Source organism: Phasianus colchicus, chromosome 1, assembly GCF_987193195.1.
Source record: "Phasianus colchicus chromosome 1, bPhaCol1.hap1.1, whole genome shotgun sequence".
NCBI classification, from domain to species: Eukaryota; Metazoa; Chordata; class Aves; order Galliformes; family Phasianidae; genus Phasianus; species Phasianus colchicus.
The window spans coordinates 25343142-25356398 of NC_143436.1; the positions used below are offsets into that span (position 1 = coordinate 25343142).

Sequence of the window (13257 nt, forward strand, 5' to 3'; positions counted from 1 at the left end):
TGTTTCTAAAGTTCTGCAGCTAGGGGTGCAAATTTTACTAGCAAGCTCCTATTCTCTAACACAGCTGAGCTAAAGAAAGAATATTACAGAAGCCTCATTCTGGGTCTGGAGTCCATAATTTGGAAGACTGGTAGGCCTGTACAGCTCCAAAGAAGTTACACAACTATTCTCTCATGTTAGAGAAAAGCAACTTTAAAAAAAAAAAAAAAAAAAAGCATCAGGAATTCATGAGTGGAACACATACACCGTGATGATGATTATTATTATTTTGAATAATTGGGAGGTTTTTTTTGTATATTGTAAGAAAGTTCTGGCTAACCCACAAATCCCCATTTTGGGGAAAGCTGCCTTACGCAGCAAGGCACTCACACAGTAAGGCAGCGCCCTGCACTGCTCTTAATGAAAGACAAAATGTAAGAAGGAAGAAACGCTTTGCAGCCACCTTCTTTCTGAGTGGCATTTTGGTTAAAAACAAGTTCCCCAAAATGAACTTTTCTGCTATCTGAGGCTGAAGAACTGCACTGTCCTGCACAGGAGCACATGGCTCTTTGGCAAGCCCTGCCTTCTTCCTTTCTGTTCTCTTTTAGTGGAAAACCAAACTCACTTCAGATTCAGGCAAGGCCTGCCAAGCTCGCAGCACTGCTGTGCTTATGGATAAAATACAACATTTGGCTCCTCGTCCGTTTTTGAAGCACGTAGTGTCCTGTTCTGGAGATCCTCAGAACCTGCCTGAACGCCTTCCTGTGCTCTACACAGGGGACCTGCTTTAGCAGGGGTCGGACTCAGTGATGCTCTCAGTGAGGTCTCTCCCAACTCCTACGACTCTTGATTCCCCTGAACCTCGTTACAGACAACGCGTCATCATCTCTCCAAAAAGCACAGCCAGGGCCGTGAGATGAGGAACGCGCACTAAGGCGGCAGAACGCAGTACGAGGTTCAGCCCGCTCGCGCCCGCGCCTCGCTTTGCCCGCACGGCAGCGCGCTCACGGCGCAGCGGGCGCACGCGCCCAGCGGTTACACCCTCGGCCCGCGTCGCGCGGGAAGGCGGCGCGGCCACGTGACCCTTCGGCGCCGCCGTGACGTCAGTGAAGCTCGTGCCGCGCGCGCGTGCCGGCCCGGCGGCTTCGCCATGTGCGCAGCGGCGTGGGGCTCCCGCGTCACGGCGGGGGGCGACGAGGACTACGACAGCGACGACGCGGACTGCTGGGATATCGGCGTGGCGTGCCGGGGGACGCAGGTCGGGCGGAGCGCCTCTGCTGGCTGCGGCTTCTGGGGGGGGGAGGGAGCGAGGGAGCGTGGGCGGCCTCGGCGGGGGCTGCGGACGGGAGACCTGCGTGGCTTTTTCCTCCCGGCTGCGTGCGTGCTGGAAATGAGCCGTCGTTGCTAACGGCTGTCTTCGGGTCTTTGGCCTTGGTCTTACAGCAAGGTTCTCATCCGGACTTATGCGGGAGGTGGAAGTTTGTTGGTTAAGTGGATCGGAAATAGGTCTGAATTAATTTATTGCCTGGTTCTTGACATCAATTTGATAGACGTTAATTACTTATTAATTATCACTTTATAGAAGTTATGGGAGAGGTAGATGACGGTATGTTGAGTAATTCTGACTTGCCATCATACAACTTCAGAACTATCTATGAAATCTCCTATTTGTAAAGAAACTACCAAGTTATTCTTAACTTATTGCCGTATTAATAGTGGATAATTTGGGTGATGCTTGCAGCTTTAATCTAAAACAAACAGTGTGACATGCATGTGAAAGGGACATGAATCAGGCAACAGTCCGATTCATAAACTGGACCTTTGGTCAAATTTTTTTTTTAGGTGAGTTATTTATGACGCAGCAACACAAATTCCTCAGCCACCACAGCAGTAAGAGCACTGACCCTTTTCCAGCAGCAGATCCAGCTCTGGGTTAAGCCAATGCATACATAACCATTGTGCTACACTGCCTCAGATCTGCACATCTGTGTCTGCTTGTAGTGGATTTGTTTTTTTTAATGCCATGCTTTGCAGTGTGTGAGATGTGCAAAAAAAGCAATGAAACACATTACAGTGTTGTTCTGCAGACTTTCAGGGTGAGGTTGGATCAGGCCATGGGCAACCCGATCTAGCTGTGGTGTCCCTGTTCTTTGCAGGGGAGTAGGACTCTCTGAAAGATGGCTTTCAGAGGTCCCTTCCAGCTCTGAGGATCTATGGTTCTATGAAAGGAGTCCTAATTAAAATGAAATACCTTTAAGAAAAACTTAGTGTGCTGTAGGAGGATAGCACATCCATTGAGAAGGAATTAGTGATATTTTCAGAGAATGGAACCTTTCTGAAAAAATGTAATCCTAAAATTTTTTTTGTGTGTGTAGAGCAGGTCTGTAAGAGGAAGAGTCTTCCTCTGTAAGAGGAAGAGTCTTACTATGCTTTTTTTCTCCACTCCTCAACCCCTGCTCCTGTGCACTCACAGAGATCATTAGTGTTGTTACACTGTAGTCAAGCTGTTAATTTTACCTTGAAACAGTTACCATATTTTGATTTAATTTTTCTTTGTCTGTCTAGCAGCTGGATCAGGTGCCACCAGCAGACAAGAAAGATACGTTTCAGAAAGCTCTGACAAGTGGTGATGTGTCGCTTATTGAAGAACTCTTAAACTCAGGTGATGGAAGTCAAATAGGAATCTGAATATATTTAATTGAACTTGGAAAGAATTCTAAAGCTTTGAAGTACCTTGCTTCAAAGTAATGTCTGGGATTAATGTAGAAATATGTGAATGTTTCCAATACGGAATGTGGAATGAAATTACTTTTTTCAGTGTGATATACCTCAGGAAGTTCCTTCTAATTTATATTTACTTGGTCAATCAGAAGTCCTGAAAACTGAGAAAGTTACGATGCATACACAATGAAATACAGTGTTTCTTTGTTTTCAAGCATATCTTTAACTGAAAATACCCATTGCAAACACTGGAATTGAGGTATTTTAAATTGGTACTGAGAATTCAGCATGTATTCTTTCTTACCTTGAGTGTTGCGAAGGGGGACATTAGAAACTTAAAAAAGAAAAATACTCCTTCAGTTTGGGAATTCCATGTCTGTTTTACTCGCAGCATTGTTACATTCCTGGTATGTGCCATGTGTAATACTGCTGCCTTGGCAACATCAGCTGGACAAAGTTTTTGTGATTCCTGAGGCTCTAGTAGCATTTGTGTGGCATTTGTTTCTGAAAGGTTGTTTGTTTTAAAACTAAAATCCTTTTTTCCCTTTTCTGTTGCTCAGTATTTCTCTGTAGTGTTTCTGCTGAGAGAATTGGATCACTAATTGAAGCATCCAGGGCAATCAGTAGCTGTGTAGCTGAGTTGACCTGCCTAGTGCTAATTATTAGGAAGTTCTGCTTCAGCAAGCAAGCAGAATATAGTAGCCCAGAGTTTGTTCTCTTAGAAAATGTCTTATGCTTGGAAGAAAGTAGGTTTTTAGTTAGCACTGTTTTTTTCCTGAGTTTTACAGTGGTGATGTTACTTGCCCTTTTAGAAGACTGTTTCTATCACAGTCTGGAATAATTTTTGTTTACATCGGTATTAAGTCAAAGCTAATAGTAGTGAGTGAAATATATCTTCAGTCCTAGACTGAAGAAAAACTGTTCTTATTTAGAATTTTTAGTGATATCTGTGCATTAGATTGAATAATGGTTTTGTTACATTTGGCTGTTTTTAACTGCTCGTACTTCAGAGAAATAATAATAGCTCGGATCAAACCTTTGTGTTGATGTCTGCCACATAATGAGCTGTCTGTTTGGAAGCTGATGATAGGAACATAAGGTCAAGACAAAGATTCCTGTAGTCTGGTATCCTGTCCCCTAAAATACACAATGGAGTGTTACAAGAGAATCTGTGCTTTTTCTATGATGATTAACAGTAATTTTGACACATCCAGTACGGTGTCTTCTGAGCAGTAGGACGTAATGTCTTTCTTAGAGGGAGGTGTTTCTGAAGAAAGGTAACACAGTCCTTTAGAGGTTCAGTGCTTAGTCAGATGAAATCTTTGCCTTAAAGTTGCCTTCAGTTTATGTTCAGTAAACCTTGTAGGAGTCTTGCAACCTGTGCTCAACTCCAGGTTTGTGTTGGAAGGGGATTTCCTAGCAACAGCTATGGACGTTCTTTCAGGCAGAACAAGAACACGTTGTCTTTTGCCTTGCATAATGATAGCTCTAAGAATCAGTAGTGCTGAGGGAGTTTCATAGAGCTCCTTTAGGAGATGGACAAGTGCCATGTCTTCTCTTATCCCTCTTTTAAAATGGTAACATACTGAGAACAGTCTTCTGAAGTGTATGTCGTCAAAAATTAATGCAAAGAAGTAGAAGGTGCAAAGATGACTCTGGCATTTTAATCTGCTCTGGAAGTAAAATAGTGCTGTATAATCCATACATTTGTTTTTTTTTTTAAATGGAGCTAAAAATTAGGAGGACATTTGGCAGATCAGACTGATCGAAGATGAAACTACTTTCACTCCTGCTTTTTCAGTAATCTCTTCCTGTCCTGTTCTTGCATGTGTCTTGGAGTTCATTGTCCATATGGAGGGATGTTCAGACAATAAACAGCAGTAAACTGTGTAGGGGGAGAAAAATGAACAGTTTTCTAGCCAGTCTGGGACTTGAATTCCAGATCAGATGAGAACCATAGCTCCCCCAGCAGTGAGAGCCATCAGCAGCTTTGATTTGCTCACTCAGCTTTAAGGTATTGTGAAGCCACAGTGCTAAATGTTGACAGACATAAAAGATGTGAGTATTTCTAACAGAAGAGAAATTTTGCTGTACCAGCTGTTTTCAAAGGTTGTGGAATGGTTTAGGTTCTTAAGAATCAGAAGTTCAAAACCCCCTGCAGGGTTGGGCAGGTTTTGTAATTTGTCCCTCAAATAAACTGAGTCTATGAGCTGGAGTGCCCATGTGTCAGTTGTGTCATCAACTGAAGATAGCATAGTTAGTGATGGCGACTGGAATGTGACCCTCAGGCTATAGCTGCCCACTTATTCCTGCTGCTGTTTGTAGAAACGAGTGAGGATCTGGAACAGCAGCAGGCCTGCAGCCATGGGTCATAGGACCCAGGTTCCTGGGTGCCAGCAGTTGTAGGTACTGGAGCTATGCCTTGGTATTGGTTGGATCCCTGGGATCGTGGTGCTGCAGCAGTCTTGCTGGTCTTTTTCACTTTTTTTTTCCTAGGCTTCACGGTTGCCTTATAGGACTTCTTAGGAGTCTTTTTAAATATCAGATGAATACTGCTCTCTTCCAGAGCAGTTCACATAACGAGAGTCTGAGCTGTAACTATTGGGAGACATTTCTAGTTTGGTCAACAACTATAATGATGTAGTCAGAAAGCAACGTGAGTGTCTTGGTGCTGTTTCATTTGTCATTTCTGTTTCTTCCAATGAGGATAACTGTTTGCATTGTGACTTCCAGAGTGCATGATGCTTCAAGACACTCACTAGAAAGACTGCAGGAGACAGTGCATGCTAAAAAAGTTGTACCGTGGCTTTGGTGTCCAACTGCAAGTAAGACTATTCCTAGACTTGGGAAAAGCATTGTAGCAAATACTGTCTACTATACACATAAAGAAAGCAATGAGGAAAACACTATCTCAGGTGTTCTAGCAAGTCTCTATATGGCTGCCAAGTAGATATTTTGTCACTATTATTTAAATACACATTAAAATAAAAAGCTCTAGATGGGAGTTGTAGTTGCTTGGACTACTTTTCCTCAAAAGATGGAAAGTGGCTTCTTTATGCTGTAAGTGCCAGTTTTCCAGTATTCCTTTCCTACTCCTGACACTGTTGGATATCAAACTTCCTAAACTTTTTAAGTGATCTGTCTAAAGGGAAGTTCAGATATGACTTACTGGCTCTCCCTGTAGAACTTGGCTGTGGAGAACAATGAATGTTTTGTATGCTGCACACAAACTGTAATGCTGTGGTAGTAAAGATTGTAGTTTGTATGTATATATGTATCCGGTCATAGGTTATGGGACTAGCAGGAGTAAGAATGGTTCAATACCTGGCGTTCATTGAATGTTTTCTCCTTATTGATTCCTTATACAACTCCTTATCTTGAACAGTTAAAGAATCAATCCTCGAGCAGTGACTTTTTACTCCCTCAGCTTTAATGACTTTGTGATGCCTACACTGATCACATCTTTGACAAACCACCAGGGCAGAGAAAGTAAATACACATCCTGCATGAAGAAATATGCATGTAACTCAACTACCAGAAATTTTTTAGGATAGCATTTTTTTCCCCACAACTGTCTATTGTAAAAAAAAAAAAAAGTAGTTTTAATTGTTCATAATCACGTTTGACTAACATGGAATCAGCAGATGGAAACTAAGTGCTATAGAGGAAATAATATTTGAGGAATTATTGAAGGAGTGATTCATCTTATTGTGAAAATCTACAGAGGTTTTTATTTGAAACTTTTTAGTTGCTGGGTCTGGCACTTAGTTTTTGGTGAATTTGGGAGGGCAGTCTGTCAAGCTTAGTTTTACCCCCAGGGGAAGCTGTGGCCACTGTACAGATTAACAGACAGAACTTGTGATTTTGACTGAATGTTGCATTATCCTCTGTTTCCTTCTGTTAAGCTCATATTTTGTTAGTATGGAATGCAAAACTGGTATTTACTGCTTAGCTACATTGGATAGCAGAGTAAAAGGAGCTATGAAGTAGGAAAACCTTAGCGTGGTCCTAATCGTACGACAAGCAAGTTGGTTCTACCATGGTTTGGTAAGAATGAAAATATGGGGGGAAGTGGTTGATTGAGGTAAAGCTGTAGAACCTAAGTGTGTACTAATCTGGAATTATTTTTGCAGCTAAATTTATCACATGTGTTTGTTCGATGTAATTTTCCTAGTTGTGCATTAACTGCATTGAGAGCTAGGCTTCCTTGGGGTCAGTTCTAAAAGTTGTTTTTTGATATTCCAGATAAAGTTGTATATATAAAATGAAAATATAATGTGCAAGTCCTTTCACTAGGTCTGTGTGCAAAAGGAGTGTAACTTTGCTAACAACACATTTGAATGAGAATTACGAAATGCATCTTTGGTTTGGTGTAATTTTAAAATTTTAGTGTCTTAATTTTGACAGGGATAAACATAGAAGCTAGCATTCGGTTTGGATGGACTCCCCTGATGCATGCTGCCAGTGTGGCTGATGATGCAGTAGTACGTCTTCTTCTGGACAGAGGTGCTAATGCGTGTTTTGAAATAGGTAAGATGTAAATGAAACATAACATCCAGTGTCTCTCAGTAACAGACACTGTCCTACCCTTATTCTCTTTTTGTGTATAAGTAGGAAAAAAATCAAAGTTCACACTCTAAATTTCCTAATTTTGAACCAGAAGTAGTAGGTTTAAATTAAAAAATTGTGTTCTTGGATCTCATCTGGGTTCAATTTATAGAGTTTTTTTGTTCCTTCTTTCTCTCTTTCTCTGTCTCCCTTCTACCTCCCAGTCCCCAAGTGCTTCTTTAAAAATGGAGCTTGGAAATACTTGTTCAAAAATTCTCCCATGAAGTTTTAGAGTTAGAGTATCCTGTTATGTAGTTTGTACTGCAGAAAACAGCTAGAATCCCAAATTTTGATTGGTACCCACTGTTTTTAAATTTATCATGGTGATGTTATCTCATTCCTCCTAAATCTAACAAACAAATTTTTGTTTACTCAGAAATGTAATGATTCTTCTGTTCAGCTTTCCAACTGGATATGAGTTATGGATTCATCTTTAAGGCCACATGTGCTTTTCTTCTCGCCTCAACTGTACCAGTGTATTGCTCTCCAGCCACTCAACATTGCCCTTTCAAACGTGCCTGGTGACCTGTCCATATGATTGCACTGTGTCTTGTTTCAGACTAAAGTAATAAATATGTAGTAGATTTTAGGTTAATAGTTAATAGGGATTATTTTTTTGTAATTATGTTTTACTTACTACACCCTAGCAGTCTCAGGAGCAGGTCAAATGTCAGTTTTGCAAGGTGATGATGAACAGTAATTCTCTTCCTATGGGCAGTAACTGAGGAAATAAAGTGCCTACTGGAATAGCTGTCTAATTAATAGGGAACAAATGTGGACTTCTCCAAATCTAGAGGACAAGTTTTGTATTAAGTGAAAACTATTCTTCAGTGTGTTGATGGATCAGGTTTTTCTGCAAGAGTTCAGTGGCACTTCTAGTAGTACCAGCTCCTTTGTCAGTTTTTACAGCTTATTAATAATTCTTTCCTACTTCAACTGCGGTATTTTCTTTCTGTTTCACTGTGTTGGAATATCAAGAAAGGACATCACAATACAGAAGATGCTGACAAAGGACACAACATTGTGAAGTACATAAAACAGTGATCTTACATTCCAGTAGCTTGCCAGCATTTGTAATAGAGGTAGTAAACTGCCGTGCAGATGGTACATATCTGGCTTTAAATTTTTCTTGAACTTCTTAGGAGCTGATCGGAGTATGAACTCTGCTTGCACAAAAGCAGTTGTGCTTCTAAATGTCCTTGTAGCCAAGAGTAGAGGACTTCCATGTGGCTGCCTGCAACTCATACTTGTTCAGTGTTTTTGGCTGTAGAAAGCTAACAGGCTGCCCAGAGAGGTTGTGGATGCCCCGTCCCTAGAGGTGTTCCAGACAAGACTGGATGGGGCCCTGGGCAGCCTGGGCTAGTATTAAATGGGGATGTTGGTGGCCCTGCATGTGGCAGGGGGATTGGAAATTCATGATCCTTGAGGTCCCTTCCAACCCTGGCCGTTCTGTGATTCTGTGAAAGCTAAATGTTGGGCAGAAACTGCTATGGGCAGCAGTTTCAGCCAACCAGTTCACCAACGGATGGGCATTTCTTCAGTGTGTGACCATCTGCAGCTGCCCTAAGTGTCACCTTGCTGGGATCAGGTTTCTTAGCTGGTTTTCCTGCTAGTCTGTGCAGGGAAACAGTAGCTAGGGCATACATGCAATGGAATACTGTCCAGCCAGGAGCAGTCTTGCCAGTCATTGTTGCATATCAGTCCAAATGTGTGGTATCTATGCCATCCTGATGTGGTACGAAGTGTCACCAGTCCTGATTGTTCTGTATCAGCAGTAATTCTATACTAGCGGTTCTCTAACCTTATAATCTTAATAGTAGCTATACTATTAATTAACTCTTGCCACATTATAGTTATTCTTTGTAAGCTGGTTACTTAATTTTACCCAAGTAAAATTAAAAATTTTTTTTGTGTAATATGCTGAAGTTTTTGTTTATATGTGGTGCAATTTCTACATGACACAGTTAAAAGTTACAAGATGGTGTATAAAAACCAAGGTGAATTTGAACACAGGGTCTTAGATTGGAGTAGTGGGGGACAAGAAATCGTGAGAAGTAGAGCAGATTGGGGTGAAGCACATAACAAACTTCTCAAAGAAAATCTGATTTCATTTGGCAAAGATGTTAGTGCATACACAGTCTTCAGATTTAACAGGGAAGAGAAAATACATTGGAGCGCTTCACGGTATGATCAGAAGTATGTACGGTCAACATTATACTGATTAAATTGTTAAAGGCATGTTTGAACTTGTGTGCGGGTTTGTGCAGTAAGCAAAATGAGCAGTTGTTCAAACAACAGTCTCCTAACTGATTCTAGAGCCAAAGAGCTCACTGAGGTCCTTGAGGTACGATGCTTACTGCATATCTGCAGGAAGACTGTAGGAAAAATGAACAAACGGCAGTGGTGTGCAGTTCTGCTTCATGAGTGGATTGATCCTGTGGCACCCTGTTGGTTTCAGAGCTGGATTAAATACCCTCCTGTTCAATCCCATGTGTTATATAGATGTGAATTTAAAGAACATCTAATAAAAGTTCCTTTTTTTGCCGTCTTCCTCCTGTCACTACAGCATAGAAGCAGTCTAAGGTCTTAAACTGATTTCCTTAAGCTGTTTAATAAAGACCTTATTGTTTCAACTGCCCTTTCTATGGATCTCTATTCTATCTAAAATTTATGTTGCTATGTGTTTTGTTTTTTTCTAACTACCTGTAAGTTGTTTCTTCTTTGGACTGTGTTTTGGGAAGAGGTGGGAAGGAGCAGGGTATAATGAATCTTGGTGTAGACCAAGATTTGAGAAACAAGAACCTAAGGTTATGCTCCTACAGATTTTTTGGGGGAGTAGCTAAGCAGCATCCTCACCTTTGGTAGAGATGAAAGCTCTGCTACATTCATTCTCTCTAGTCTTTGTGAGTATCTCCTCTTCTTAGGTGCCTCCATCTAAAATGATAATTGTAGTGACATTTGCTGGAAGAAAAACAAGTTTATCTTTTTCTAAATATCTTAGTTTATCAGAACCTGATTAAGAGCTCTAGCAAATGTTAAGGCTTTTAAAGAAACTTTTGGATTTGTATGGTATTTAAATTTATGTATGTAATTTTCTAACTGTAAGTTTCAAAACAGATAAGTACACGGTGCTGATGGCAGCATGTGCTGCTCATGCTTCAGAGAAAAAGATCTTGAAGACCGTAGAACTACTTCTGTCAAGGAATGTTGACCCTAACCTTACTTGCAGGTACAAAAAAAGTCTCTGAATGTAGTGTAAAATTTAATGTTATTGTAGAGAAATTTTTAGACATGCTTGTTATGAGTTAAGGTTAAGTCTATTTCATTAGCTTTGTATTACCTTCTACTGTATGTATACAGGAAGATAAATGTGCAGGTGTTTTTTCTTCTAGTATAGTAGTTTATCTGAGTAAGTATGTGTATGACCAATTTTATCAAACTTAATTTGTGCTTTTTTTTTTTTTTTTTCTTTCTTAAGCTAATAACTAACCTTAATCTTTTGTTTGACCACAGTGTAATTACAAGAAATGTCCTCTGCCCTTTCCAGGTCATTTTCTTATCCTGTATAAAGATAGGTGTTAAATCAGTTACTTTCTTTTTAATTTCTTGCCCTGATTTTGATTTTTTTTTTTTTGTGGATGTCTAGCTGTATTCCTTTCATGAACAAGATTTCTATGGCAAAAGTTAAAAATCTTTGTAAATAGAATACATTTATTCCAGTACAGGCGTGCATTATTTTATTTTTTAAAATGACAGCCTATTTCTTGGATTACCGTGTCATGTCTAAACAGTCTGAAGCAATACATTGTCTGTAGTTGCATAGTCTGATGCAACTTATATTTTACATTGTTAAGAAAGAGATCGTGGTCTGACTCTGATAAACTCTCATCCCTCTGCTGGAAGAAAGTTTCTGTTTGGGGTGCGTTGTAATTGCTTGTTTTTCAGTTAACTGAAATTCACTTTTTATACCACAACTCTTTCACCTCTTTACCCTAGTGCTTAAGGTATGTGGACTGTGTAGCAATACAAAAGCACTGGAGCTCTACTGGCTCTTATTAGCAGAACTCATTTACTGTGTTGGGCCCCAAACCTTACTGTAATCATAGTATTAATACACAGGAATAAAAACCCTTGTTGTGCTGAAGTGTCACTTATCTATGGTAACAAAATTAAATGCCCTATTGATTCCTTGTAGGCTAAGAATTCTTTATGAAAGAAGTGAAAGTTACAAACTCTATAACTACATTTTGATCCTCTCAGCCAGCTGTATATCTGTATAAATGTCCTGCTTGAAAGAACTGCACTGCAAAACTTGACCCTGGATGTTTGAAAATGTAAGCTAGAGTTTAAAGCTGCAAGTTTACGCTTATAAAGGCCTTCAGCTAAACTTTGAAGAAAAAAGATTGGCTTCTGACACAAGAGATGGGAATTTTAAGGGCAAGATTTTATTTATAAATTGAATGTGTTACACATACTTGGCCTTATTTATTATATTATCTCTCTTTGTTCTCTGAGACCTTGTACTAACATGAGTTGTCATTGCATGTACCAGATACTATGTCCAGTTGTGGTATTTATTGCATATGCAATGGTAGTCTATCTCAAATGAAAAGATAAATGACAATCCAAAATGTAGCATTTGAATCAAACAAAAGTAGAAGTTAAATGACAGAGTCTGGATTTTTCAAAAAATCTTCAGGCTGCCTTTTTCTTCTTTCTAATATTTGATCTCTGTGTATATTACACCACTGTTAAAATTCCTTGGACAACTGCTGTTGCTTTGTATGGACTTCTTTCAATGTATTCTGAAAGGGTGGAGTGAAACCCATCAAACCTGGCTCTCTGAAGATCAGGAGTCAAAACAAATCATTTTTTATATTGAGTCCCGCTTCGCCTATTCCTTTAGAAGAAGCAAAATGCTCCCTAGCAGGAAAAACATCCAAAGTGTTCATGAGTTGAGATTATTGTGGGAATCCTCTCTATGTGATCAGTTTACCACATTAACTAAATAACATGAACTTTAGTTCTTGTTTTGATGCTTAAAAACCAGTGTAATTTTAGGAATCTTTTCTTAAATCCATCAGCAAGTGAAATGTGTGTGAAGATGCAGCTGGCGTTAACTTTGTTGGAAGATAGTTTGGTATTTTTTAGTTTCCCTGTTCCTTTCTCTATTGATCTGTGAGTAGTGCTGGTATGGAAAGCCTTTTGGTTTCGCATCATCTGAAGTTGATAAATGGAAACCTGCAGGGTTGTGGGTTTGGTTTTTTTTGTCTAATTCATGAAATGTGTAGAGGTAGGCGTGGTGGGTAGTAAAAAATAAACTCATTTGAAATGTCATCTAAGAATGAATATCGGTGTAGGAGTCTGTAGGTGCGTGGTTTATTTGCAATAGAATAGAGTATTGAGGAGAATGTATTAAGTAGAGTAACTTATTTTTTGCTGAATCAAAAATGGGAAATAAGGAAGTTTTGTTGTGTAAGAAAGTGTAAGTACAAACTGAGGAGTTTTGAAAGACGAGAAGCAAGGTAATGGATAGGTGAGATGGGAATATATTCTAAGACCTGCTATATGTGGTCTTTGTAGAGTTACTGTGCTCAGTGCTTCATTTAAATGAATGCTAGCTTGAAAAATTTTATCTTGTGAGATTTACCTACCTCTTGCTTCAGAATATAAATTATGTACTTCAGCTTTTTGTAAATCCTGGAAATATTTGAGCAGACTCTTTGTTGTTTATTTGGTTTTGTTTGCTTGTTTTTTAAAGTTCTTTTAACCTGCAGTGCTTTCTTAAAGGGACACTGATTTTATTAATATTAACCTTTGCCTCTGTTTTAGACAATGTATGATGAACTGACAACTAAGCTAACAGAACTGTTGCTGAGGTTGTGTTTCATAGGTTGTTTCGTAAACTTTGGATCTTAATGATGGCATCTTACAAGTTCTTATTTACAT

At 39.6% G+C, this 13257-nt stretch overlaps 1 protein-coding gene across 6 annotated transcripts in view; it reads left to right on the plus strand.

Moving 5' to 3' along the window:
- Window positions 1–1062: 1062 nt before the first annotated feature.
- The window catches only part of ASZ1 (ankyrin repeat, SAM and basic leucine zipper domain containing 1), a 40351-nt gene continuing 28156 nt past the window's right edge, over window positions 1063–13257 (plus strand). For 2 of the 6 annotated variants that reach the window (XM_090137261.1, XM_090137244.1), the window contains exons 1-4: window positions 1063–1237; window positions 2548–2641; window positions 7108–7230; window positions 10426–10537. In XM_090137261.1, the coding sequence (XP_089993387.1) occupies window positions 1130–1237; window positions 2548–2641; window positions 7108–7230; window positions 10426–10537 (437 nt within the window). In that variant the 5' untranslated portion in view covers window positions 1063–1129. Of the gene's footprint in view, window positions 1238–1329; window positions 1486–2544; window positions 2642–7107; window positions 7231–10425; window positions 10538–13257 lie in introns of those variants that run through there. The other 4 variants (XM_031615389.2, XM_090137241.1, XM_090137254.1 and 1 more) reach the window with 3 other exon arrangements.